Source organism: Macrotis lagotis, chromosome 8 (genome assembly GCF_037893015.1).
Source record: "Macrotis lagotis isolate mMagLag1 chromosome 8, bilby.v1.9.chrom.fasta, whole genome shotgun sequence".
NCBI classification, from domain to species: Eukaryota; Metazoa; Chordata; class Mammalia; order Peramelemorphia; family Peramelidae; genus Macrotis; species Macrotis lagotis.
Window position 1 is genome coordinate 143,551,890 of NC_133665.1, and position 26,470 is coordinate 143,578,359.

The 26,470-nt window shown below is 45.3% G+C and overlaps 2 protein-coding genes across 9 annotated transcripts; one reads left to right on the top strand and one right to left on the bottom strand.

The window, feature by feature from the left end:
- The first annotated feature begins 451 nt into the window (after window positions 1–451).
- Window positions 452–5,683, top strand: RPUSD3 (RNA pseudouridine synthase D3). The gene is made up of 9 exons (XM_074198616.1): window positions 452–585; window positions 2,021–2,133; window positions 2,648–2,692; window positions 2,828–2,924; window positions 3,614–3,721; window positions 3,831–3,915; window positions 4,185–4,308; window positions 4,508–4,647; window positions 4,978–5,683. Exons 1-9 carry the CDS (start codon window positions 491–493, stop codon window positions 5,176–5,178), a joined length of 1,008 nt encoding a protein of 335 aa, XP_074054717.1. The 5' UTR covers window positions 452–490; the 3' UTR covers window positions 5,179–5,683.
- TTLL3 (tubulin tyrosine ligase like 3) lies at window positions 2,268–25,551 on the bottom strand. Of its 8 annotated transcripts, none has more exons than XR_012470992.1 (15): window positions 25,465–25,551; window positions 24,549–24,601; window positions 23,793–23,893; window positions 23,475–23,649; window positions 22,927–22,997; window positions 22,611–22,739; window positions 21,818–21,932; window positions 20,908–21,066; window positions 20,122–20,320; window positions 13,383–13,531; window positions 10,939–11,182; window positions 9,545–9,980; window positions 7,980–8,592; window positions 7,102–7,298; window positions 6,455–6,543 (listed from the first exon to the last, which is right to left on the bottom strand). XR_012470992.1 is itself a non-coding variant. In XM_074198614.1 (14 exons), the coding sequence occupies exons 4-14, from the start codon at window positions 23,632–23,634 to the stop codon at window positions 6,299–6,301; spliced, it is 2,181 nt and encodes a 726-aa protein (XP_074054715.1). In that variant the 5' UTR covers window positions 23,635–23,649; window positions 23,793–23,893; window positions 24,549–24,601; window positions 25,465–25,551; the 3' UTR covers window positions 2,268–6,298. The 8 variants fall into 8 exon arrangements, 6 of the variants coding, with proteins under 6 accessions (XP_074054715.1, XP_074054713.1, XP_074054714.1 ...); XR_012470991.1 differs by having other exon boundaries at window positions 7,102–7,331; XM_074198614.1 differs by lacking the exon at window positions 7,102–7,298 and having other exon boundaries at window positions 2,268–6,543; window positions 7,980–8,253.
- Window positions 25,552–26,470: the final 919 nt, after the last annotated feature.

Below are 26,470 nucleotides of genomic sequence, written 5' to 3' on the forward strand. Positions count from 1 at the left end.
CCAACTGCATCCAACTCCTTCCAGCCCCTTCCCTCATATTTTTATTATTATTATTAAATATTTCATTTTCCAACTGCATCCAACTCCTCTCCACTCTCTCCCTTTTCTCCCCTCCCTTGACAGAGGCAATCTAGTATCAGCTATATATATGTATAAATGTAATGCTTGTTTTATATATGTGTGTGTGTGTTTATTTTTATCTATATAACTACATCTAGATGCATCTATGCCACCCTGCTTACCAGAATCGCTCCCTCCATGGGCGGCTGTCAGTCCCGGCATCCGCCCCGCCCCTTACTCTTAGGCCCCGCCCCTCCCCTTAGCACGCTTTCCAGCTTCAGGCCCGCCTCTCCCCTGCTCTGATTGACAGTCGTGTTGTCCGATAGCCGCACACGCAGGGCATTAGCCCCTCCCCTCTCCACTCCGGCCCGCCTCCCGCCTCCTCCCGGCGCATGCGCTGACTCCGCTTTGGCCGCGCGTTGCGGTTAGGATGTGGGCCCGGGTCCTGTGCCGGTGGTTGAGCGGGGGGCCGAGGCCGGGCCCGGAGGGCCAGGCGCAGGCCCCGGCCCCCAAGAGTCAGACCTGGTGACTGATCCCCGGGTGGAAGTGGGGTGTCAGCCTGAGGGAGCGGAGGGCCCGTGGGGGAGGAGGGGGGAGGAGGGGACGGCGAGGGGCTGCGGAGGCCTTGTACCTTTGGATTTTTTACGTTTTGCAAGGCAATGGGGTGAGGTGACTCGCCCAAGGCCACACAGCCGGGTCATTATTAAGTGTCTGAGGCTGGATTTGAACCCAGGCCCTCCTGACTCCAGGGCCGGGGCTCTAGCCGCCCCAGGAATCTTCCTACTCTTAAAGACGGACCAGGGAGTCCTACTAATAAGGGAGTGGGGCTAGGGAGTCCTCTTACTCTTAAAGAAAGGGAGCTAGGCAGTCCTTTTACTGGTAAGGAGGGTCCGGGTGGGGTTAGGGACTTACTCTTACAGTGGTGGCTAGGGAGCCCTCTTCCTTTTTTTTTTTGCTTTTTTTTTGTTTTTTGTAAGGCAATGGGGTTCAGTGACTTGCCCAAGGCCACACAGCTAGGTAATTATGAAGTGTCTGCGGCTGGATTTGAACTCAGGTCCTCCTGACTCCAGGGCCCCGTGCTCTTGGGTCAGTTCACCCTCCCTGGACTTCCTTGGGTCACTTCCCCCTGCAGCTCAGACTACTGAGCAGCCTCAGTCTCCCTCAGCGGCTTCCAGCCCCTACTAGACTCTGTCTAGAATCTAGGCTCTAGATAATGTTTACATTCCTTTCTGGTGCCCGGTCCTGTGATGGTTTTGTCCTGTCTGTAGTGTTTTCCACTGACTCAGTTGCCTCAGTGTGACATGAATTCTCAAGGATTAGATTACTGACCTCAAACACTTGATACTGCCTGTGTGACTTTGGGCGAGTCACTTAACCCCATTCCTCATTTAAAAAAAAGATTATATTAGTATAATATGTTTTTCACTGGCATCTTCAGTTGCCTCTGTGGCTTGAATTCTCAAGCATTAGATTACTGTAATATAAGCTTTATTATGCCCTATAGAGTGGGAAAGATTTTGTGCATGATTCTGGTGATGTGTTTGTTATCTGCTATCTTAAGACAGGCCTAGCTAAATGAAGGCAGGCTCATCACATATGAGGGTTGACCAACAGGAAATGAATTTTTGGGCCATAAATACTGAAACCATCCACTAAAGTTCAGAAAGCTTAGGTTACTCATTGGTAGAGAGAGCTCCCACACTTACAAAATCATACAGATCCTTGAGTATGACACAATAATTTGACACTTTAAAGTTTACAACAGTGTCCTTTAGGTAAATATTATTTCCCCTTTTTTTACAGATAAGAAAACTGAGACCCAGAGCATTAAATAATTTACTCAGGCTAAAAAAGTAATTTACTCAAGTCTCCTGACTCAAACACCAATGCTTTTTCACTACATGTGACACCAAATTCACAAATACCTTTTTTCTGTTCATTTCTTTTTCTTCCATTAAAGGTACCAGATGTATCTTAAGAAGTTCCATGAGAGGAATGGAATGCTACAACCAGAAATGCTAAACCACAAGGAGTTGGCTGAGATGATGAAGACAGCTGTGCTGTACCATAATGGTGAGGCAGGGGAAGAACAAAAGATTTGGGGATCAATAAACCTAATTCTTGGATACTGCTTTCACCATGCCCCATTATTGAACAGGAAGGGGACTTAGAGCCAACTCCATATTAATTTTTGTTTAAATATTTTATTAAATACTAAATATTGTGTCAGTTCAACCAACTAAACTTGTTTGGTAAATATTTACATTTAAGTAAATTATCTGCAACAATTAAAGTGTTATTAGTAGGATTTCAGGTTTCAAAGTCCTCATCACAGTTCTTTCTCCATGCATTTTCTTGACTTTTTCTTATATAGTCCTAATTATGTGCTTCTTTCTGTTTTCATTTTGCATTATTTCACAAAGCTCTCTTTCCAGATTTCTTTGCATTTCTCTTATTTATACCTCTTTATTATAATATTCCACTATATAACTACAAAATAGTTTAGTTAATCCTTTTATTCAGGAGGTTTTACAACCCATCTTCATTTCTAGGATATCTTTCTTAATGTGATGACTTTGTGTTTTAGAATCTCTGCTGGCTCTGAACAAACCACAGGGACTTGCAGTGACAGGTATGGCAAAGGGAGGGAGTGGTACTGGTCAGACAGTGGAAGGGAATGAAATTAGGATTAAGGGAGTAATAGAAATGGGAAGAAGATAAAGAATTTGATATTTAGGAAGCCTCATCTTTCTCCTTGTGTCTCCAGGAAAACCAGGAGATCTTACATTGCTCTCAGTACTTCCAGAAGTAGTCCAGCAACTTGGGCTCAGTCAAGAGTTTCATGTTGTCCGAGCTCCAGGAAAGTAAGTTACTGTTAATGCTAAAGCAGAAATCAAAGGCAGAGGTCTGCCTGATTAAGAGTAGAGCTGAGAACTGTTTTGAACAAATCAGCATGTCTAGGGGCAGCTAGGTGGCCAGTGGATAGAGCACTGACCCTGGAGTCAGGAGGCCCTGAGTTCAAATCTGGCCTCAGACAATAACTGTGTGACCTTGAGCAAGTCACTTAATTCCATTGCCTTGCAAAAAAAATACCCCAGCATGTCTGGAGGGTTTTTTCCTGCGAGATTTAGGACTATAGATTTCCCTACCAGGGATGGAGATTAATTTAGGATAGTAGGAAAAAGTCCTACAATGGGAAATGTAGTAAGTTCTAATCCATGTTCTGCCACTTAACTATTTGTGTGACCTTGGGCAGCTGACTTAACTTCTGGCTTCACTTCCCTTATTTGTAAAACGAACTCTAAGATCCTATTTGAGTTCTGTAGTATAGAAAAATCACTGAACTTTCTTTCAAGAGACTGGGTTCAGATCTTGGCTTTGGCATACACTGTGTGACCCTGTTGTCAACTTCATCATTGTACAATGGTAATGATAATGCTACCTACTTAAGTTGTGAGAAAGGGGTATTCTAAATCTGGAAGTACTATAAATACATGAATTATGACAATTATACATGACTTCTCTTCTCCCTCTCCCCCCCCCCCCCCATCAGGGAGAGCTCAGGGCTTGTTCTCCTCTCCAGCTGTCCCCGGATGACAAAAACCTTCCAGAATTTCTTCATCCACTCTCGAAGAACTCAGAAACCCACAGTGACCTATTGGTGAGAAGCAACTGTTGGTTTCTAACTTTATTCCATGGGTCCTCCTCTCAATGATGACTGCCCCAGAGTGGCTGCTCTATGACCTCTCCTTCCTTGGCTTTCCTCTTAGGGCTGTAACCACTGGGGTCCCAGCTACTCCCAAAGGTGAAATTCGAGTTGCCCTGAAGTTGGAACAAATTAGGGGAATAGACCTGGTAAGTGAAGTATGAACACTAACTTTTTTACTCCATAGGAAAAAGGAAAAAAAAATGAATCCACATAGTTTTGGTGAAGCTCTATATGCTGATGAACAACTGTGAGCTTGATCACTAATCAGGAATGGTGATTTACGTTAGGAATCAGCTAAAAGCATCTGCCGTGTCTGTGGCCTTAACTTTGTGGTTCTTAAAACATTGGGATGTGGTTGGGGGATGTTAGAGCACAGAGTGTGAAGTGTTTTTCTTTTCTGGGGGACTGGTCACAGGTAGTCCCCGTGAAGGCCCCATCTCGACAGACCCTAAAGGAGGGTGTCAAGAAAACCCTGACCCACTTTTTTGTTGAGGACTCTGCATCTGGCTGTGCTCTGGTAAAGCTCCAGCCACTTACAGGTAGGAGTCAGGGCCATCCACCAGGGGCTCTGAAACTTTATTTCAAAGGGGAAGGAGTTGGAGTGGATTTATTGCTTGATAGCTAGTGCTTTGGATCTTCCGAGCAACTTGGGTTAGGAGATAGAATAGGACATCAGGGCCAAATCCTGGCTCAGGAAGGCAGCTGGGGAGTTCTTGGTGTGACTCTTTTCGTTCCTAGCATTTCCCAGTCAGCTCCTGGTACACATGGTGCTTCAGATGTGTCCTGTGCTTGGGGATCATGTCTACTCTGCTCGAGTTGGCAGTGTCCTAGGTGAAAACTTTCTGTTGCCAGTGGAGACATCGGTGCCTCAGATACAGGTACTTGGATTTGCTTTGCCTGCCCAACAAGGTTACTTTCTTTTTTTGTTCATCTGTTAGTGATGATACAATGTGATGCAATTACACCTGACTTTGTTAGTTGGCTTGGAATATGTGAAAAAAGTTCTTTGACATATCTAAAATGATTTAGGCTAGATCAGTTCTAATATTCTGATTAGGTTTCAATAAAAGGTCTTTGGACCTGGAGTGAAGATAGCTTAATTTCAAATTATTCCCATTCGGAGCCTTCCCTTTAGAGGAGAGCAACAATTTGAGTTTTTTTAATTGTTAGATCCATGTCCTCAATTTCAATTCTTTTCTACTCTATAGGTCCTGAATGAGCAGCTCCTCCATCGCCTCCAGATAACTTCCAAAGAGGTGGCCCTTCTTCCCCTCCACCTCCACCTGCATCAAATCCTTCTTCCTCAAACCTCATTAGCCCCCACAGTACTTATAGCTCCCTTGCCTCCTTTCTTCTCACAAACCCTATGTAACTTAGGGCTTCAGATGTCAGAGCAGCCCAGGAAGTAGCACCAATGACATTCAAGATGACAGTCTATAAAGTAGGAAAAATGGGACAGATATCTTTAGGGAAGGTCCCCATTGTGAGGGTTGGGGAAGACAGCCTGCTTTCTTGTGTCCCTTCTCCATCTGGAGGCATAAAAAAGCTGGGGACTCTGAAGCTAAATGCCTACTGGGGAGTAATTAGCTTTTAGAACTTTACAAGATCGATGGTTCCATTTGGTGACTTCTCTTATTCTAGAGGAAGGTGACTTACAGTTTCCCGAGTTAGGGCCCAGCTCAGGAAATTTTCCTGATTTTCAGCTTGAATTTCTCCTTACCATCCATTATGAGCTATCCTCCATTTCCACCTTCTTCCTGGGCTTCACATCTCCCACTGAAGTGTTCCTTTATCATGATTCCTGACTAGCTTTTCCCTCACCCCTCTATTCATATACTTTTCAGTTAGCCAGGTCTGGCCCAGTGTGTCCAACCTTGGCTCTAATTGCCTTAATAGTAAACATGACTAAAACAGGATCTATCTCAATCCCATTTATTTTTGGCCCAGGAAAATTTCTTTGACCACAACTTAAGTTTGGGGGAAGGGGATGAGAAACATGGCTAAGAATGTCTCCATTTCATGGTCTCTAGTTCTTGGATATCTATCTCTCCAGGTCCTTCCAGATTGGCAAAGGTTGGAAGCTGAGTGCCGGGGGCGGGGGGGGGGGGACCATGGATTTGGGCATTCTTTATAATAGCCTTCAGCAATCTGTTATCAAGCCTGAGCTTCGAGTTGCTAAAGGTGGCTTCATCTTCAAGTAACTGGGGCTCAGAGGCATTTATTTTTTCCGTGATTTGGGTGGATGGAATTCTAAGGGATCTAAAACTGCTATTTTAGGCTATGGGGAAAAGCTGATGGGAATTTCTCAGGGGAAGGGATGAGGGGCTAATAAGGGGGTGAAAGATTTGGGGGTGAAACCAAAAAATACATATAACTTGCCTCTTGTTCTCCTCTGGGCTTGATCACAGCCAAGGCTCTAAACTGGGGACACCTTGCTGGGGTCAAGGGGCAGGGGTCAGCTCCTATTGATTCAGCTTAAACCATGTGAAATACTCTTCCCCATTTCTTCCCTCCCAACTCTCCCAGTTCTCAGCACAAATCAGCCCTCTCCCAGGCCCCTAAGTGTTTGGGGCCCACCTTGGCCTGCTTCCTACAATTGGGAACAGGCTTTTTATGAGCCGGGAACATAAACAAGGCCCTTCCCGAGGCACTGAAGCTCTTGCTGCGAATGGGTGTTTTTTGGAGCTGCAGCCTGAGAAGGAAAGTCTGAGGTTTGACCGCACGTGAATCTGGCAGTACAGGCTTCACAAGAAGGCAGGGTAATCCCTCTGGCTCTATGGAAAGGGAAGGAGAGGAAGCAAGAGAATTAGAAATATGGGTTTTTATTTGTTTTAGCAGACTCATGTCTGGACTCCCTAGTTTGGACATGGTAAGTGCAGAGAAAGGGCAGAGGAAGTCTTCCCATAGATTTCCCAAGCATGCATACTTTAGTAGGATTTGCTCAGAAACGTACTGTTTGTAAGGGCTGATTGATTCTAATAGATGCCAACCCCACCCATGGTTCTGACACCCACTCTGGAGCCCAGGGAGTAACCTAAACATGAGATACAATGTGACTTAGGCAAGTCACAAATTTATTCTGGGCCTTAAGTCTCCTCATTTGTAAAATGAAGGGATTGGACTAGGTGACATGAGTTTTAAGGTCCCTTCTAAGCATCCACTAAGTCTATAAATAGGCCAGCCTATGTTCCCTGCAAAAACCCTGAGGGGAAGATGCCTGTTCTTTTGTCTGTACTACTCATTTGCTATCTGTAATATATACTAACTTGATATCTTTCCAAACTATCTTGTGTGTTTGTTCTCCCTCTGGAGGGCAGGGACTGCAAACATACCAGAACTCATGCATCCAAATGAATGTTGTTCCCTTCAAAGTAGTCACTTAGGAGGCTACACACTTATTCCAATGAGACGCCATTACTCAAGACACTGTGGGCTCTCCTCTTTGGAAATTGCATTCAGAGCCTTTGGTCGATTCTTTGGATTATCTTAAAAGTTGTAAATCTTCATCCTTTGAGGACAGGTTTGATTTCTGGAAACAGCCAAGAGCCTTTTGGAACCAAGTCTGGTGAAGAAGGTGGGTGGATCAAGCTAGGTAGTACCATTTGTAATCAAAAATAGGTGTGACTATAAAGTAAAGAGACTGATTTTTTTTTTTGTGGCTCATAACCTGGCTTGGAAGGCAATTCTCAAAGAAGAGTTACCAAAATGATTTGAATAATGGCAGCCTTGATGGCATAGCATGCATAACCTCCCAAAGCAATTTCGATGAAGTAAGGATTAGGAAACTACTCTTTTGAATGTCTATGTCCTGGTATGTTTTATCAATAATTCACATAGGTCTTATAGGCATGATCTTAGTGGATCTTCACTACAGTCCTCTGAGATGGGCAAGATAACATTCTATTACCATTTTTTAGGTAAGGAAATAGGTTCAAAGAGGCTCTGAGATTTGCCCAGAGTGTTACTGCATCTCAGTTCCAGAGCCAGGACTTGAACCTATACTCTTTACATTCTCCTGCCCTTGTTTACAAACCAGTCTCATTACAGTACAGTCACACATTATACCCAAAGGATTTCTCCTCACACAGCCAAGTGTCTGCCATGAAGATCCCAACCTCTAGCCATAGTGGTCATACACCACAAGGAATAGGGAGATGCCAGAGAGCAAAAGTAAGTCAGCGAGGGGCCCAAAGCATAGATGTTGTCCTACCTAGAGTCATGGGATTCTTCTGAAGCAGCCGAGATTTGATCCTGGAGTGAAGTTGCCTTCCCCGATTGGCAATGGATGCTGCTGGTGCATTGAAGAGATGGTTTATCTTGGGATTATGGACATTCCATTTCTGGAAGCCAGACTGGCCGATTCCTGTGACTGGTTTGGTGTTGACTCTCTTCTTTCCCATGCTCATGGAATCTGGTTTTTTAATGGGTCCCAGGTTCTTTCTGCCTCCTAAAGCTTTCCCATGATGGTAGGAAAGCCTTGATGTCTTAGGAGCAACAGACATGGGATCCTTAACCACCTTAACCTCTTCAGGCCCAGAATCCTTAGCCTCCTCAGGCCCAGAATCCTTAGCCTCCTCAGGCCCAGACTCATTAACCTCCCCAGATATGGCCATTTTAGTCTCCCTAGGCACAGACTCTTTAACCTTCTCAGGCACAGGCACAGGCACAGGCACGGGCCCTTTAGTTTCCTTAGGTTCTCTAAGGTGTTGATGTGCTGATGAACGGGGTGGTACTCTTCGACTACGGACATTCAGAGGCTTCTTCACAGGGGAACCTTTAACCATTAGTCGGATACCCACATAATGGGGTACCTCCACAGCTGCCTAGAGGCAAAAGTGTTAGTGGGATAGATAGTTTAAGCACCATGAAACTTCCTGCACCTCTCTCCCTGTAATGTCATGAAGCAGCTAGTGAGTGAAGTTCTTTTCTGGGGAGATTGGGCAATTTGTGGGACTCTGGGTCTCCTCAGGATAGAAAATGGGAGAGAAAAAATAGGTGTATCTCCATTAGAGGAAGGGGATCCTATTCCCTGGAGTGCTCTATCTAAAGGGGTCAGGAGTTGTGCAGGAAAATCAACTGGAGTTAGAGACTAAATGATTTACAAACAGAAGACAGGCTTCAGGTCATCCTTGCTGGTCCTCAATCAGAGCTTAGGCTTTTAGAGCCTTGGTACCATATTCTTCACCCAGAGTGCTCTCCTTCCTCCTCTGCCCCCTAACATATCCCTCCTCTGAAACCTTGTTCACACCCTTTTCATCTGTGAAGACTTTTGGGCTCCACCTAGCCAAAAGGGATCTTTCCTTCCTTTGCTCAAATATCTAGAAGGCCTGAGCTGTATTAGTGCATTTTTTCCCCATATGGCAAAGAAAACGTGAAGTAATATCTACCTATAATTCTATTTTAAATGCTTTTGCACAGATAAGTTATAGTAAAATTTAAAATTTTTTTTTGCATCAATTGACACTCCTGATCCTCCTAGTATTAATGTCCTTGCTCATCTTTCAGCAGGTGTCAGATACACCCTTTTAATTTTTTTGAGTATGTGTCCATAACTCATTTCCTCAACTACTCATTAGAGGGCAGGAACAATCATGCCTTCCCATATCTGGCACTCCACATTCTCCCTCCTTGTGTCTAGAACCATGTCTTGCACACAAGAGGTTGACAGGCATCAGGGATTTGAAAGGCTTCTTTTAAAGAAAGGGACCATGGGTCAGGTAACATTTCTTTTTCCCTCAGAAGACCCAAGGAAAGTAAGGTTAGATGGCGTCTCACCTGTTTGTAAATAAGCTCAAAAGCACCAGTGTCACAGTTTCGGTCTTGTCGACGATCTATGACTACACGCAATGTATCAGCCAGCACCCCAGCACAGAGACGGGTAGTGACAGCGGTGGAAGGCGCCATGGTTGGGCTGGCATTGATCTCAATCAGCCAGGGACGGAAATCTTCCCCAAACACGAAGTCAGCCCCATACAGTTCAAAGCTGCCCTTGCGGGATTGCACAGTGTCCTGAGAAGTCTGAAGTACATGGATGACTGCAGCCTTCATGCCTGGAACCATGATTTCTGCCCAAACCTCAGGTGCCCCTACCTCCTGCAGATGAGCCTGGAACTTCTGGCTGCACCACATATTGTCGGGGGGCAGCATGGGGTGACGTGTGTGAGAATTCTCAAAGTGCTTCTGGATTGAGTTGTTGCAAAGATGCACAGAACTAAATGAGAAGGAGGCGAAACTAAGGTCCTTTCCCACCTCCCTTCCTCTACCATCCCGGGGTTCTGGCTGCTTTTGCTCTAACTAGAGCCTTGGGTCATCATTCCTACTGAGAAATCCCAATTCACCTCTGGAAAGACCTCAGGCTATTCTGATGTTTTGATACTTTAGGACTAAAATGTCAGTGTCTCAAACCCTTTACAATTCTCAGAACCAATACAGGTTCCACTCTCTAGGTGCCAGTCCAGAGCAAGTTGTTGCTTACAGAGACAATCATCTTGGAAGAATGTTCCTAAAGACCTGGTGCCATCCTAAACTGAAGGATTTGGTGCAAACCCTGAACAATTTCCTAAAAAGAATGAAGACAGGTGACACCTGTGTAAGACATCCCACTAACTAGCCATGCAAATTTAGGCAAATTACTTCAGTCTCCTGAAAAATGAGGCCTTTGCACTAGTTGGTCTTCAGATTCTTCAAGGTTCTAATATTCTGTAGTTTTAAGTTATTAACTACATTAGACTCTAGGTCATTTATTCCTGCCATAGCCCTCAGTAATAGTTCAGATTTACATTCAAGGTTTACAAAGGGGTTCTTCTCAACATCCCTGAGGTAGGGAGTACAATAATATCTTCAATTTATGGATAAGGAAGGTTACATGACTTGCCCAGAGTCACACAAACTAGTAAATAAATGATTGAGTCAAGATTGAGGGACCAAAGTTCCTTCTGAAACCCAAGTTGTGAATTCTGCCTGCTGTATCCTATCACCTATCCTCTCAATCTAACCCTGGAAAGAAGTCCCTTCACTGATTCTCACAGCTCTAACTTGTTCAGCCACTCCCTACCCTTTCCCTCTTTCATACCAAATCTAGGAGGTGAAACCTGATCAAAGAGAGGCAAGGAACATTATGAGATCCACTTTCCTTGGGCCTAAGCTTCTCCCCTATCACTCAGTTTTACCTGTCCAGGTTCCTCAGGGAGAAGGGCTGGGTAGAAAAGCGAATATAACTGTCCCGGTAGAACCAGACAGTGAGTGGGTTCCAGTCAGTCACTAGGAACCACTGCCTCAAGTCGAACTTGGTGCCAAAGATGAGCAAGGGTCGCTCAATATACTTCTGTACCACCCACTTGCCATCTTTCACAATCATGGGGTCACAATCCACGAGCTTTAACATCTCTTCCAGGTGGTCCATGCACATAATTCCTGGGTACGGGAGGACACAGGAAGGAACAGAACTCAGCTCCTGGGAACCTTGCCTGAAGGGCACTAACTCTATGAGGCATAACAAAAGTTCTGTTGTTCAGTTGTTTCTGGGATTTTTTTTGGGGGGGGGGAAGATATGGAAGGGATTTTTGCCATTTCCTTCTCCAGCTCATTTTATAGATGAAAAACTGAAGCAAACAGGTTTAAGTGACTTGCCCAGGGGCATATGGGTAGTAAGTAATTGAAGCCAGGTCTAACTGACTCCAGGTCCAGTGCTCAATCTATTGTGCCACAGAACTTCCCTTGTTATAAGGTAATGAGCCTAATTTTTTTCCAATTAATAACTTTTGTGATTTTTTTTCCTAATATAACTTTCTAGAATATACCCTAGCACCATTAAATTTTACCTTGAAATAAAAATAGGAACAAAATCAATCTACAAAGTGACCACATATGATAATATATGCAACGTTTTGTATCTGTGATTCCACACCTTTTAAGAGAGGATGTTCTTTGTAATTAAACTTTGTGTAAGAGCATTTTAGTGGTTTTTTTTTACATTTTTGTAGCCATGGGGTTTGTTTTCTTGCTTCTACTGTCTTTGCCCTTTATTAGTTTTTACACATTTCTCATGGTTCTCTGAATTCTTCTTACTTGTAATACCTTACAAGAGCAATAAGATTTTACACTTTGTTCAGTCAGTTCCAATTTAGGGGGCACTAGCTTTCAGTTTTTTGCTTCCATAAAATATAAGCCTAATTTTTATTGATTGGGGGTGGGGGTTCTATCACTTAATTTTCCAATCTATCCCTTCTCCTTTCTCCATTCAGAACGCTGTCCATTTTTAAAAGGCAAAAAAATAAAAGGGAGAAAGCACTTCTCCAAAACCAATCCATATATCAAATTTGACACTATACAGTGTTTTGCACACCTCCCCTCCCCTCAGAAAAGAAGGTCAGCTGAGCCTAATGTTTGGATAGAATCCATCTGAATGGATATAATCTCCAGTACCATTTCATCACCTCAAACAGTGGATTAAGTCTCGTTGCCAAGCGATTAACTAATCTTGAAGGTGATAAAGGGTTTTTTTGAAAGGCTTCTGGTACTTTTGAAGTTTAGTCACCCTTTGCCAAAGGTGAATTTAAACCTTCACAAATGGTGTTTGCAATGTAGGATGATCTTTCCCTTGGCCCATGCCCTTTTTATACCACCCAATGAATAAAGATTTAAATTTGTAGAAACAGAGGTAAAATAGCTCACATTTACTAAAGGGCTTTATAATATTCCAGACTGCTTTCCTCATAACAAGTCTGTGAAGTAAGTGATGCAAATATGATTATTCTCATTTTGTGGATAAAGAAACAGGTTTTGAAATGAAGACCAATAACTCATCCAAGAATGATGGAGCTGGTTTGTCAACTGTCAGCTGGTCCATCTTATTTTACAGAGGAGACAAGACTCAGAGAAGTGATTTGCCTGAGATCATACAGATAGTATGAGAAGCCCAAAGAATTGGGCACCTAACTTCAAAGTCTTGTGTAGCTTCTAATATGTCACACTGAAGCCACTCATCTATTCCAGTGAAAAGATTATATGATTCTATGAAGGTCTACAGATTGGAGAACTGGAGGATGGTAGGGGTAAATTGGGAACATGTTTAAGCACTGATAAAAATTAAATGAACTGCATTTATGTGAATCAAAAGGTCAAGGATATTTCTTTACTCATCTGCACCACTGACTCTGAGATTATGCTCAGAGAAGGATATGGAGTCTTTTCCCCAGCTAGATGGCACAGTGGATAGAGCACTGGCCTAGGATTCAGGACGATGGGAGTTTGAATCCAGCCTCAGACACGTGCCTCTTACTAGCTGTGTGACACTGGGCAAGTCACTTAATCTTTACTGCCTCACATTCAGGACCATTTCCAGTTATCCTGATCCATATCTGGCCACTGGACCCAGATGGCTCTTGAGGAGAAAGTGAGGCTGGTGACTTAGCACAGCACCCCTCACTCAAATCCAAATTCATGTGTTTGTCATGGCATCACCTCCCTGATATTGTAGTCTTCTTTAAAATTGAAGAAAAACACTATAATCCTGCTGAAAAATACCTTCCCACACCTTCCCCCAGCTATCTCTGTTTCTCTCTGTGCCTCTGTCTTTCTCTTCTCTCTCTCTCTCTCTCTCTGTTACCCTTACCTCGACCTCTGGACTTGGCTCCAGGTTTCACAATCCAGATATTTCTGTCTCCTTCCATGTCAAATTGAGGTACCACTTCCCGAAGCTGCTGAAGGATAGTTTCACAACGCTGGATATGAGACTCAGCCTTCTTTAGCTCGGCCCCCTCACTGTGGGGAAATGGTGAGATATTCAGAGTAGGGCTGTAGAGAAGTTCATTTACCCTATCATCTGCCTTCATGCCCCTGTATGAAGACCTTTCATTCATGGATAGCTCACTACTTTGACACACCTGGAGACTGTCTCATGTAGCCTTTACATCATATCTCCATCCCTCCCAATTCATTTAAAGGAGCTCCTAAAAGTCCAGCCTCCTCTAGAAAAATTTTCCAATGATAGGGGAGAAAGTCAAGCCCTTTCTTGTCTGAATAGGATATTCTGGCTCTTTTTCTTACCTCCTCTGAATCCCCCTGCCCACTTTACACTGCATTAAATGTATATCAGCTCATTATAATTGTTTTCTATATTCTCCAATCCATATTTAGCACATCTTTTTCTAACTCCTTTTGCAATTATTTTCTAGCTCCTATTTTCAATTTGCAAATAACTGGATTTTATATATATATATATATATATATATATATGTGTGTGTGTGTGTGTGTGTGTGTGTGTGTGTGTATTGTACAAAGATGAACTTGTTCTCCAAAACACAAAAAAATTCATATTTCTTCCTCAAAGTTCTTCTCTCTTTTCAGTTTTATTTCAGTCCTTTCATTAGATCAGGAGAAAAGACATTATCAGATGCTCAATCATGACTTGTGTATATGATCATATCACAGAATGATAGAAGCTAGTACAGACTTAAAAGAAATTCTCTCATATTGCAAATAAACAAAATGACACCAAAAAACTTGAACTCAACTCATGTTATCATAAAAAGCTGAATTGGAAGGGACTTTAGAGCCTGTGTGATCCTGGGTAAGTCACATAACCCTTGTTTTTCTCAGTTTTCTCATCTGTATAATGGAGATAACAGCAACTACCTCAGAAGGGTTGTTGTGAGGATCAAAAGGAATAAGTATAAATCTCTTTGCACAATGCCCTGCATATATTAAGTATTATATAAATATTAGCGATTGTATTATTAAATAAGATGATTATATAACTATAATTATCATATAGTCCAAACTTTCCCTTAATCTTCTCTATACCATTCTCAACGAGTGGTCATTTAATCTGTGCTTGAAGGCATCCAAGGAGGGAGAACCCTGGACTTTTCAAGGCATTCCCAACCTGGAACTGTTTGTTAGGAAGTTTTCCTTACAGAGTTCTGAAATCTGTCTCTCTACTTCTTTAACTGATTGCTCCCAGTTCTAAGGGGCTAATTAGAGCAAGTCTTGAAGGCCAGTTACCACGCATGCCCTAATCTAAAGGCAGCTATTTGCCATCAACTAGAGATAGTCCTACTGCTGTTTTGTATTACGTGAAGTCTCTTAATCTGGCATTCACTTCCCAGATCAGCCTTTCTTTTTTTTTTTTTTTTTTTGGAGCCTGTGCTTTCAATCGGCAATAGTGAGGAGAACCTCGCTTGCACCCTTACAGTTTCAGTTTCTTGCCCAGGACTCCCTAATATCTGTCAATGATTCCTGGAATCTATTTGGTAGTTTCACATGTCCTCACTTAGTCACCAGGGATGGCTCAGTATTCCTCAGGCTTAGCTCTTCTATGAAAGTTCTCCTTCACATCTTTGCTATCATCAGCAGACATCTATTACTTACATCAAGTTAAAAAAGTTGTCCTGAGAGCCTGCAATGAGTTGTCATCTACCATTCCTCTTCTCTGCAACTTTTGAACATCTCAGGATGACTGTAATCCTACTCCTCTAGCACTAGTGGCATCCACAGTATCATTTCCTGCTCCCTTGGCAAGGGTTCAACTACACCTTTTTTATTAAAAAGTCTTTTATCTGTTACTTAGTTCTAAAAGCTCAGTGACCCTTTCTCTCTTCCTTCTCTTTGTCATATTCTTCCTTTCACCAATTGCAGGTCACAGGTTAGTATTATGGACGCTCTGTCACTTCATATTATTTTTCTTCTGTGTTCTTGAAGCACTTGTACTGTTTTCAAAGATCATGTGTTCTTGGAAAACTAAAGAATCTGGAGAAGTGTTTCTCTAGCCCTTTTCTTTTCTCCTCTAGGAGAGAGACTAACTCACATTTTGGGCATAAACAATTATTTATTTGGCACTGGCAGAAATACAAATATAGAATGTTCAAAATTCACCTTGGTCCTGATATTTATTGGAAACAAGATCTATAACCTTTTATTATTCTTATTTTTTTTACAAGGTAAATGGGGTTAAGTGGCTTGCCCAAGGCCACACAGCTAGGTAATTATTAAGTGTCTGAAACCGGATTTGAACCCAGGTACTCCTGACTCCAAGGCTGGTGCTTTATCCACTACACCACCTAGCCTCCCCTTTTTATTATTCTTATTAGCAACTCTCAGTGGAAAACTACCTGTTTGTTTTACCTATGTGCCCTCCTTGGGGCCTATTCAGCTAGGCTTTATTTATAGCAGGCTAGCTATCTTTTTCTTTCCTTCTTCCTTCCTTCCTTTCTTCTTCCAATAAATATTTACCTTTTTAAAATTGAGGCCCTTTGGTATTATTTTTTACATTATAGTTATTTCCCAGAATACATATTTCCCTGTAACTAAGAAAAGCAATTCAACAAAACATCTAAATCAGACAAGTCTCCAAGTCCTCTCTTAGTGATCTCATCAACTCTCCCCTGAGTTCAATTATCTTGTTGCAGATCATCTCAAATCTGCATATCCAGCTCTAATTTCTCTTATACACTCCAGTTCCACAGTGCCAGCAGCCTACTCACTTGAGATGACCCAGAGGCATTTCACAATCCACATGTCCAAAATAGAATCTATTCTCTTTTCTCCCTACATCTGTGCCAACTCCACACCTCCCTCTTTTTCTTAAAGATATCACCATCTTTCCCAACACCCATGTTCACAAACTTGGAGACCTCTACTTTTTTTCACTCATTCCCCAAATCCAATCAGTTGCCAAGTCTTGAAGACTTTGATGCCCTAAGTTTTCTTACAGCTATTCCCTTCTCTTTATTCATAAGATTACCACCCTAATTCAGGCCCTCATACCACTCACCTGGGAAAAGAAGGGAATAAACTTTGCAAAACACTGAACAGATATTACTTCAGTGGAACAGATTCTTCATCGTGTCCTTACTTCCAATCTCTCCCCATTCCCATCAATCCTCTGAAGAGTCATCAGATAATCCTAAAGCATAAATCTGACTTTTGGTGGCTCTCTAATCCATCAATACTTTTTGTTAAACAACTACAATGTTTCAGTCTCCATGGATACAGTGACAAAATGAATCATTTCATGCTCAAGGAACTCATGCTCTATTGGTTATATATATACACATATAGGTAGATACAAAAGAGATACAAGTTAAATTCAAAGTAATTTCCAAGGAAAGGGGCTAGTACCTAGCAGAATCATATCTCATCTCAAATAAAATGTTTGCATTGGTTTTTAACTTAATGTAGCCAAAATTATCCATTTTGCATTTTATGATGTTCTCAGTCTCATTTGGTCATAAACTCTTTCCCCTTTCCATAGATCTGACAGATAAACTATTCCTTGTCCTCCTCATTGGTTTATGGTATCAACTTTTATGTCTAAATCATATAGCCATTTCAACCTTATTTTGGTATAGTGTGGGTCTATGTATGGGGTGATGAAATTTGAGCTGAGCCTGGAAGGCAAATAGGTTGTTTTAGGTTTGATTTTTTTTTTGTTTGAATGGAAAATGGGGTTTAAGTGGCTTGTCCAAGGCCACACAAGTAGGCAATTATTAAGTGTCTGAGGCTGGATTTGAACTCAGGTTCTCCTGACTCCAGGGTCGGTGCTCTATCCATTGAGCCACCTAGCCACCCATAAATAGGTTGCTTTAAAGGGTGAAGAGGGAGTATATTTCAGGCTTTGGGGAATGGAGGTGAGAATAGCCTAAAGCAGAGGAGAGAGATGGAATGTCCACCGTGGGGAAGAATAAGCCCATTCGGCTGAGCCAAAGAGAATGTGAACACAAATTACATGTAAGTAAACCTGCCAAGGTAGATTGAAGGCATGTTGTAAAGGGTTTGGAATGCCAGAGATGAGTTTATTTGATCCTGGAGGTAATAGGGAGCCACTGGAGTTTACAGAGCAAAATAAAACATTCAGACCTGCACTTTGGCCACTCTGTAGGAGAGCTGAAGGCAAGAAAAACAACTGGGAGGCTATTTCAATATACTAGAGAAGAGAGGAAAAAAAGCCTCTAGAATAAAATACAAACTCCTCTTTTTGGTATTGCCTACTTTTGAAAGGGTTTCAAACAGATTTATATATTTTAAATGTTTGATTATTCCAAATTATAAGATAAATTCCAATAAAAATTAATATTTTACTCATAGCCAGCAAATAGCAAATATGAAAAAAAAATGGGAAACGATGAAAAGAGATGAAAGGGCTGTAGAAAGATGGACACACCGAAACACTGTTGATAGAACTGCGGACCTGGTCTAACCATTTGGGAAAACAACTTGAAATTATACTTTTTAAAAATATGTCTAAGCATTTGGTAAATTGAAAGAACCATGGGGAGACCTTCTGTGGTGGTGGGGGGTGGGAAGCAAGATTAGGGGGGAAATTGTAAAACTCAAAACAAATAAAATCTTTCTTGAATGAAAAAAATATGTCTAAGATAATCCATATCCTTTTAGCCAGGCTTTCCATTGCCAGGCATATTCTTGATCCTCCCCCCCAGGAGGTCAAGGGAAGGGGAAAGAAGGCCCTATGTACTCTAAACAATGTGTAGCTATGTCTTTGAAAGTAGCAAAGACCTGAAAACCAAGTAGATGTCCATCAATTCAGGAACTATGGGATGTGAATTGAATAGAATATATTTCTGTGTGATAAGAAAAGATGAATATGAAGAATTTGAGAAACATAGCTCTGTAAGCAGAGGCAAAAGGAAATAGTATCAGGAAAAGTGTGTGTGTGTGTGTGTGTGTGTGTGTGTGTGTGTGTGTGTGTGTACACACAGAAAAAGACAATAATGCTATAGTGGCAGCATGCTTTAATTCAGGGCTGTTCAATCTTACTTTTAAAAGTTTTTATTGAAACAATTTCTATCAAAGCATTTAGTAAACTCACAGGAGGCTGCATAAAATGGCAGTGTATTGGCATTTGGGGCAGTCCTGCTTAAATTGATAAGGCACTGGACTTTGAGTAAGGAAAACCTGCCTCAGACACTGATGAACTGTGTGAGCCTGGGCAAACCTCTTAACTTGGGCCTCAGTTTCCACATATGTAAGAGGAGGCTGAAATTGATTAGGCTCAAATCTTAGTTCTATGATCTATGTAAATGAGAAAAACCATAAAAAGAAACTCGTTGTTATATAGCTATAATGAGCAGGCTTGGCCTCAGAGAAGGGGAAAACTTAACTCCCCCTTTGCTACGGAGCGACAAGTGAACTATTATACTCTTCCTCTGCAACAGGGTTGTCCAGCCTTTTAGCTCTTCTAGATCAATCACCTGATAAAAACCCGTGAAGCACAGCATACAGAATTCAGGACCCATCCGTGAATACAGCACAATCCACATCTCTAATGAGCACCACAACAAATGTGATGGGGGCCAAAGATCGGACACATCTGACCAAACTGGCAGCCCGTATTTTACACCTCAACTGGAGCACCATCTTTTAAGCCTTTCCTGATTCCCCTAACTGCTTAGTGCTCTACCTTCCTAACATTTTTATTTGATATTTATCTTTTATGTAGTTTGTATGTTTATACTTCTATCTGTACATATTGCCTCCTTCAATAGAAGGTAAGCGTAATAAATGCTTGTTGACTAACTGAGCGGTACATATACTGCCTGATTCCATTGAATCCGTATAGGTTGGTTTTGTTAAACTGGATTTTCCCCTTGTTCTTTTTAAATTCTTCAATATAGGGGGTGGCTAGGTGGTGCAGTGGATAAAGCACCGGCCCTGGAGTCAGGAGTACCTGGGTCCAAATCCAGTTTCAGACACTTAATAATTACCTAGCTGTGTGGCCTTGGGCAAGCCACTTAATCCCATTGCCTTGTAAAAAAGAAAAATTCTTTAATACAAGGAATGGCTCACTAGATAGGGGAGGGACAGGAATACAACCACAAGTAATGGTAACATAAAAAGAAGGGATAACAAATTTTTTTTTAATTTGAGGATAAAAAAAGGGGGGACACAATAGGAGCCAGCTAAGTGGCACAGTGGAAAACAGCACCTGAACCGGAGTTCAAATCCGGCCTCAGACACTTAATAATTACCTAGCTGTGTGGCCTTGGGCAAGCCACTTAACCCCATTGCCTTGCAGAAATAAAAAGCATACGTTCTTCTGCTAAAACATACAAACAACCAATCCTCACATGGGTCCTATTGTCTACTGAATAAAATTCAAACTTCTCATTTGAATATACCCAACCCTACAATCTGAAACAAACTAGTATTTTGGTACTTCGGGCCATATCTCCTTGAAGATGCAAATACATGCATGCAGAGAGAGGAAAATATAGCCTGTATTGGTCAATTTGAATATAATGTTTCCAGTGCTTCTTTAAATTGGCCCAGAATGGGCTTTTGGGTCCACCTTTACACATCTCAACACCCTATTTTCTTTGTTAACACATACTTACTGGACCACTTGGTAGTAGCGCTGGAGAAATAAAGTCCTATCAGCCTGGGTCAGAAACACTGGGAGATCCACGGCCTTGTCAATGTCCTCATGGGCCAAACTACTGAGGTGATCCTCACAGGCTTGTAGTGCATCCTCAATCAGCTCTGATGATACCTCCTTGAGATCTGGTTTTTTATCCTTTTTCCCCCCTAGAGAGCCTGGTGGTAATTTTGGAGAAGGAAGGATACAGAAGGAACAGTCCTTGTGGGGAAGCAGAGAAATTCTCCCACATGGAAGACCCCAGAAGGAAGGACTGGTCCTGGTGTCCACCTTCTGCCCTATATACAGATATAGGAGAAAAGCAGAGAAATTCTCCCACATAGAGGGGGAAATTGAGATGTAAGACAGATTTCTTAGAATCCAGTTGATCCCTATGCCCCCTGATCTCAAAGTTGTTTCTTTTCCTGAGTCCCTGGTTGGCAAGACCCTTGATTTTTAGTCTGTAGATAAGGAAGGAAAACCACAAGACTTTGGAGTAAGGGTCTTATGAGGAGTGCCCCCTCCCCCCCCAAAATGTTTGTTACCCTGTTTTGTATTCTTCAGTACTTAGATATACATGATACGGGATCACCTGCAATTTCCAGTTTATGGTCTTTCCAGCAATGCCCAATAAGAGCTCAAAAAACATCTACTGAGTCTATAACCTGAGCATGGGACTGACAAAAGACTGGGCCCACAGCCATACTGGATGGTTGAACAAGTGATGGATGGAGGGATGAGTGGATGGATGACCCATGATACTTACTTTCCAACAAAATCTGGGATGATTTTTTCTGGTCAATCTCTTCTGAGTAAGGCTCCCATGACTTCACCACCAGTTTGAGTACACTGCGTGCAGCTGTCAGCCAGAAGTCCTCTGCCCCCAGGATAGGGTTGGGATGTGAGGGATGGGGGATACCCTCTCCTTAGCACCAACCCATGGAAGAGGGAGTCAGGGGAGGGACCAAAGAAAGCAACCTCTTCTCACAGTATCCTAAATGTTGCCAGAATTTGGTCAACTTTTTAAGTCTAATCTGGGCTTGGGACAATTATTGGTCTTGGAACTTAGATTTGGTACCCCACTTTAATAACAAAGCCAATCTAGTCCTGGTATCTAGTATGGGCTAAAATCCTAAATAGACATGGTGCCTACTGTAGCTCTGGAAGCCAACTGAAGTCCTATCCCTGTGGTATATATGTAAAGCCTACATTATACCTAACACCAAAAAGACCAGATCTTGAACTACGTCGTGCAGAGCCAGTGCTAAACCTGGAAGCCAACGTTGTCTTCTTACCCAGTAAGGATCTAGAACTCAGCCTAATCCTCCCACCTCACATGGATCTAAAACTCAATCTAAACCTGGTACTTTGGTGCGGACTGAAGACCCAGTTCAAAACTGGAACCTAGTATAGATTGAGAACCCAGTCTAGCTTTGACAAACAATTCCTACTTAAAACTTGGTCTGTTTTAGATTGTCTTATTACATATAGATTGATTCAGCTAATTCACTATCATGGGCATTTTGGGAAAGGTATGATCAGGAAAGGAACAGGATCTAGTAGATAGGGTCATGGAAAGAAATCTGGCAGGATAAGGGACCAGACAAAGCAGAGAATTAATTCAAACAGGGAACAAGGAGGAGGAGGAGGGGGCTGGGAAGAGGACATCATCCTACCCATGAAGGCCTGTTTCTCATCCTCAGCTCCCAGGCGGTAGCAGCGTGGGAAGAAGGAGTCTGCATTGGCTTCATCAAACCAGGGCAGGTTCCGGAGGTTGAGGCACAGACCAACCTAGGAAGTCAGCCAGGGTAGGGAACAGGATGGAACTTCCCTGAGCTTGCCAAATTGACTAAGGGGGTTCACTCATGCTTTCCACATATTTCCAAGTAAGGGAGGGACCACCAGTGAGCTGAGAATTTAAAGACTGTCCAGAGGACAGGCAGTTAGATGGCTATGTCCTATCTACTGGCATTCCGTTCCAATAAGGATGGTCTGTTTCTTTTGCCCCAAATTTGCCCTCAATGCCTTTGGATATATCATTCCCTGTGTCTGGAATGCCACCATCCCAATTCTCATCATCCTTCAAGGGTTAGAATCAAACCTTTCTTCTCTCTGATCTTTCTAACCCCTCAATTATCTCCTTTAAACTCTACAAATCTATATTGTGGTCTATATCACACAATTTAGGACTGAATCATTTGTCTTGTTTCCCGTAGTGTCCGTATTCCTTTCACCTTATTTCCTTAAGGGTAGGGATACATTTTCCACTTTATTATAAGTGACTCGGACAGGTCTAGGCATGTGGTATGGACAAGAATCATATTTTTTGACTGACTGAGCAGCAGGGAAAGGAATGTTTTCCTTTCCTAAATGCCTCTAAAGTGCAGAGAGTGCTGAATAAGTCTGGCCTGGCCTGCCCACTGGGGAATGGTGTCTTTGCCCCCCAACCCCCCGTCTAAGGAATCCCACCTTGGTGGTGAAGGAGCCTGCCCGAGCATAATGATTTATCATTTGCTCTTTGCAGAGGAAACGGCAGTCAATCACATCTCTCCGAGTGGTCCAGATGAAATAGGGCAACTCATTTCGAACCATGCGGGACTAAGGCAGAAGGGAGAGGGTAGAAATTGGAAAAATGAGCAGGGTCAGCCACTTGTCCCTTTCTGGGCCCTCAGCTGAGCAGCCCACCTTCTTACCAGTCCCTTCAAATATGCGGGAGGGATTCCCTGGGAGAATTTGGCCTTATGATCCCTGAACTGAAGGGAAAAGGGGGCCCTCTCCCCTTTACCATAAGGTCATGAGTGCCATCTATATCTTCCAGGTCTGGTAGTTGACTTTCATCATCATCTTCTTCATCCTCTAGGGGACAAAAACCCAAATAGATGAGGTATTGCCCTGTTCCACCTCAGCCCTCCTTTCAGAGCCTCTACAGATATTAAAAAAAAAAAAATACAATGGGACTCTGTACAAGGGTTCAAGTCATTCAGTGGGCGGCCTATAAGATCCTTCCCCCAGGAATTCATCACCACCTCGAAGCTGATAGGACTATCCCTTCCACAAAACTCCTCACTCTCAAGTTTTTCTTCTCTGGCATCTTTTCCTTTCAAGGTCACTGGATATTCATTTTAAACTTTCACCCACAGAAACAAGCCAGTGGCTAAGAGGGGAGAGGGTTGCTGGTTAGATTTTTCACCCTCTCTTCCCAATCTGGCTCTAGCCTTCAACTCACACCATTCTCTCAGGACTGGCATGAAGGCCTCTCCAACCCTTGGTTTTTCAGCTCCAGAGATGGGGGGGCGGGGGAGAGAAAGAATGTAAGGAGTCAGCCATCTTTACCTTCATCACAGTCCTCAGAGACATCATTATCTCCTGATCCTAAACTGTCAAAATCCCTAGGGAGAGGTAGCGTTGGGGATGTTAAATGGGGAATCTTCTTCTCTACCCAGCCCCTGCGGCGCAGAATCCCTCGGATCACGGGGTATCGGCCCTGGATCATGAAGACTTTCTTCTGCTGTGGGTGAGGGAAGGCAAGGGAGAAGGAGGAGGCTGAGGAAGTGGCTAGAATGTCAGCACTCCTTGAGGTCTTACTGCGCCTCAGTTTTCCCCTGACTCTGCCAGGTCTCCCTGTTTTCCCCTTCCTTTCCCACCTCTGACCTTGATGGCTCTCTGCACCAGGATCTTGGCATTCTTAAGCCGGTCACTCTTGAGTGGGGCCCCAGGGAACCCTTTCCAGACAGACAGCGGAGCTTGGGGGCCTACAGTGAGACAGCCAGACAGATGCTGGAAGCTCTTCTGCTAAGCTCTTTCCCCAAGCCCTGTCTTACACAGGCTAATCCTCTTTCCCAGCCCTTAGGAACCCAGGCCTTTCCATTTCCAACTCTCTTTACCCCTTTCATCCTCCCATTGCTTGCCTTCTTCCCAATGTGCTGCCTGCTCCTTATCTTTGTGCCTCACTTTTTATTTCTTCCATCTCCTATTCCCATCTCCTCTCCTTTGTCCCTTTCTCTAACCATGTCTTCTGGGCCCTTTTCCTCCCTCCCAGGTTCCTTCTTTCTCTCCTGGTCTCTCCTAGAACCTTTTTGCCTATAATCATCTGAATCTCCTTTCCTATGCCTTACCCCCGCCCCACTCCAGCCACACACTTCCTGTTTCTGTTTCCCTCCGTCCTCAGTTTCTGATCCTCCCTCTCTTTTACCGTCCAAGCCACTGACCATCCTTTGCCTGACTTCCCGCCCTCCTCTATGCAATTGTCCTCCCCTCTGACCAGTCCCCTTTCCTCTAGCTCCTAATTCTCTCCTTGCTTTCTAATTCTCACTCATACATGGCGGCTCTGCCCCGCCAAGCCCACCTCCCCCACCAGTTCTGACTCATCTCTCTGCTTGTCTCCTCCATCTCCTCCTTTCCCCCTACCTCCATCTCTTTTTCTTCATCCCCTACCGCTCCTGGGTCCTTCTTGGCATGTCCTATCCCCAAACAGAATTAACCTCTCTCTCTCTCTCCTCCCTCTCCAATTCCTGGACCCCCCCCCCCCATGCCCTCCCATCCATGCAGGGTGCAGAGCTCTGGGTGGTTTCTGCACCCCGCCTCCTCTCCCTCCCTTCACCCCGGTCGCCTCTCTCCCTCTCTGCTTCTCCCGCCTTCTCCCATAGCCCAGGCTCCCTCTCCCCATCCATTCTGACCCCCCCATTCTGCGCTGGCTCCTCTGGACCCGGTCCCTCCCCCATTCCACCCATTCCTCTACCTTTCTGTCTTCTCCCTCCCTTCCTCGCCGGCCCCAGTCCACTCATCTCCTCGGCCTCGGGTGCTGGTTTCCCCCCACCCGGCCCAGGACTCGCGGGGCTGCACCCACCTCGGCTGGCGCAGGACTGAGCCCCGAGTGTGCGCTCAGCGCCCCCCCTCAGAGCCCCTCCCCACCCATGCATGCACCCCCCCATCTAGGACAGAGTCAGTGGGGGGTCCCCCGGGGGCAGGGAGTCAGTAAGGGGAGGTCCCCCCGGGGCAGGGAGTCAGTGAGGGGAGGGTCCCCCCGGGGCAGGGAGTCAGTGGGGGGGGTCCCCCCGGGGCAGGGAGTCAGTAAGGGGAGGTCCCCCCGGGGCAGGGAGTCAGTGGGGGAGGGTCCCCCCAGGGCAGGGAGTCAGTAAGGGGAGGTCCCCCCGGGGCAGGGAGTCAGTGAGGGGAGGTCCCCCCAGGCAGGGAGTCAGTGGGGGGCAGGGAGTCAGTAAGGGGAGGGTCCCCCCGGGGCAGGGAGTCAGTGGGGGAGGGTCCCCCCGGGGCAGGGAGTCAGTGGGGGGCAGGGAGTCAGCGCGGGCCCCCACGCGGACTTCACCTTCCAGGCGCGGCCTGTCCAGGAGCTGCGGGCGCCTCGGGGTCCGGGGGCGGCCGTGGCCCAGCGGGCCGTAGTCGAACCGAGGCCGCGGGGGGCCCCTGGGCCGGCTCTCGCGGTCGGCGGGCGCGGGCGGGCCCCGGCCCCGGCTCCGGCGCCGCTCGGGGGCCTCCGCCCGGCCGCCCCGCCGCGGCCGCAGCCCCGCCGGGCCCCCGAGGGCTTCGGGGGCGGCCCGCGGCCCGGGGCCCCCCGGCGTCTGCGGCCCCGCGGCCGGGGCGTCCCAGGGCGTCGCCGCGGGCCGGGGCCAGAAGAGCGCCCGCAGGCGGGACGAGGAGGGCGCCCGCAGCCGCCCCGGGTCCCCGCAGGCGCCCGGGCGCCAGGGCCGGGGCAGGCGCACGCGGGGCTCCAGGGCGCCCGGGCACCGCGGCCAGCCTTCCTCGGGCAGCTGCCCGCCGGCTGCCCCCTGCCCCGCCAGCCAAGGAGGGCGCCCCGGGCAGGCCGGCCCGAGCTCCCCAGCCGCCAGCACCGCCGCCTCCAGTCCCTGCATGGAGCCCGCCCGGCCGCCGCGGCTCCGCCGTGTGTTTGCCCGCGTCGCCATGGCGACGCCTCCCGGGGCACAATATAGTGGGGGAGGGGAGGCGCCCGGCCCGAGGCCGGCTCGGACTCCCCCCGCGGCCCCCGCCCGGGCCCCGGGGGGCCAAGGTGGCCCCGGGTTGAGCGACCCCCCAGAGCCACACCTGCGGCCCCAGCTCACACACACACAGCAGTCGTCATGCAGCCCCTCGGGGGGCAGGAAAAGATTTTAATGGGGTGTGAGGTCACCAAATGAAGTCACATGGAGTGCAAGAGCAGAAGAACCAAGGGCAGGCAAAGGGGTGGGTGCCCAGACTGACCGGGCAATTACCAGGGAAGGATTCACCACCTCTAACATGGGCAGCAAGGGACCCCCCAGGAGGCAGATCTCGACAGAGGCTCCTCCCCTCCAGGATGATGGAGCCAGAACCTGCCT

Bases quoted from the DNA above. Each gene is read 5' to 3' on its own strand.
- RPUSD3 (XM_074198616.1), top strand. From the start codon at position 491: ATGTGGGCCCGGGTCCTGTGCCGGTGGTTGAGCGGGGGGCCGAGGCCG. The intron at 586-2,020 runs GTGACTGATCCC...CTTCCATTAAAG, and splicing joins GCCCCCAAGAGTCAGACCTG to GTACCAGATGTATCTTAAGA. The intron at 3,916-4,184 runs GTAAGTGAAGTA...GACTGGTCACAG, and splicing joins AAATTAGGGGAATAGACCTG to GTAGTCCCCGTGAAGGCCCC.
- TTLL3 (XM_074198612.1), bottom strand. From the start codon at position 23,634: ATGATCCAGGGCCGATACCCCGTGATCCGAGGGATTCTGCGCCGCAGG. The intron at 22,740-22,926 runs GTAAAGGGGAGA...CTTCTGCCTTAG, and splicing joins ATGGCACTCATGACCTTATG to TCCCGCATGGTTCGAAATGA. The intron at 21,067-21,817 runs GTAGGATGATGT...GTTGGTGCTAAG, and splicing joins TGAGAAACAGGCCTTCATGG to GAGAGGGTATCCCCCATCCC.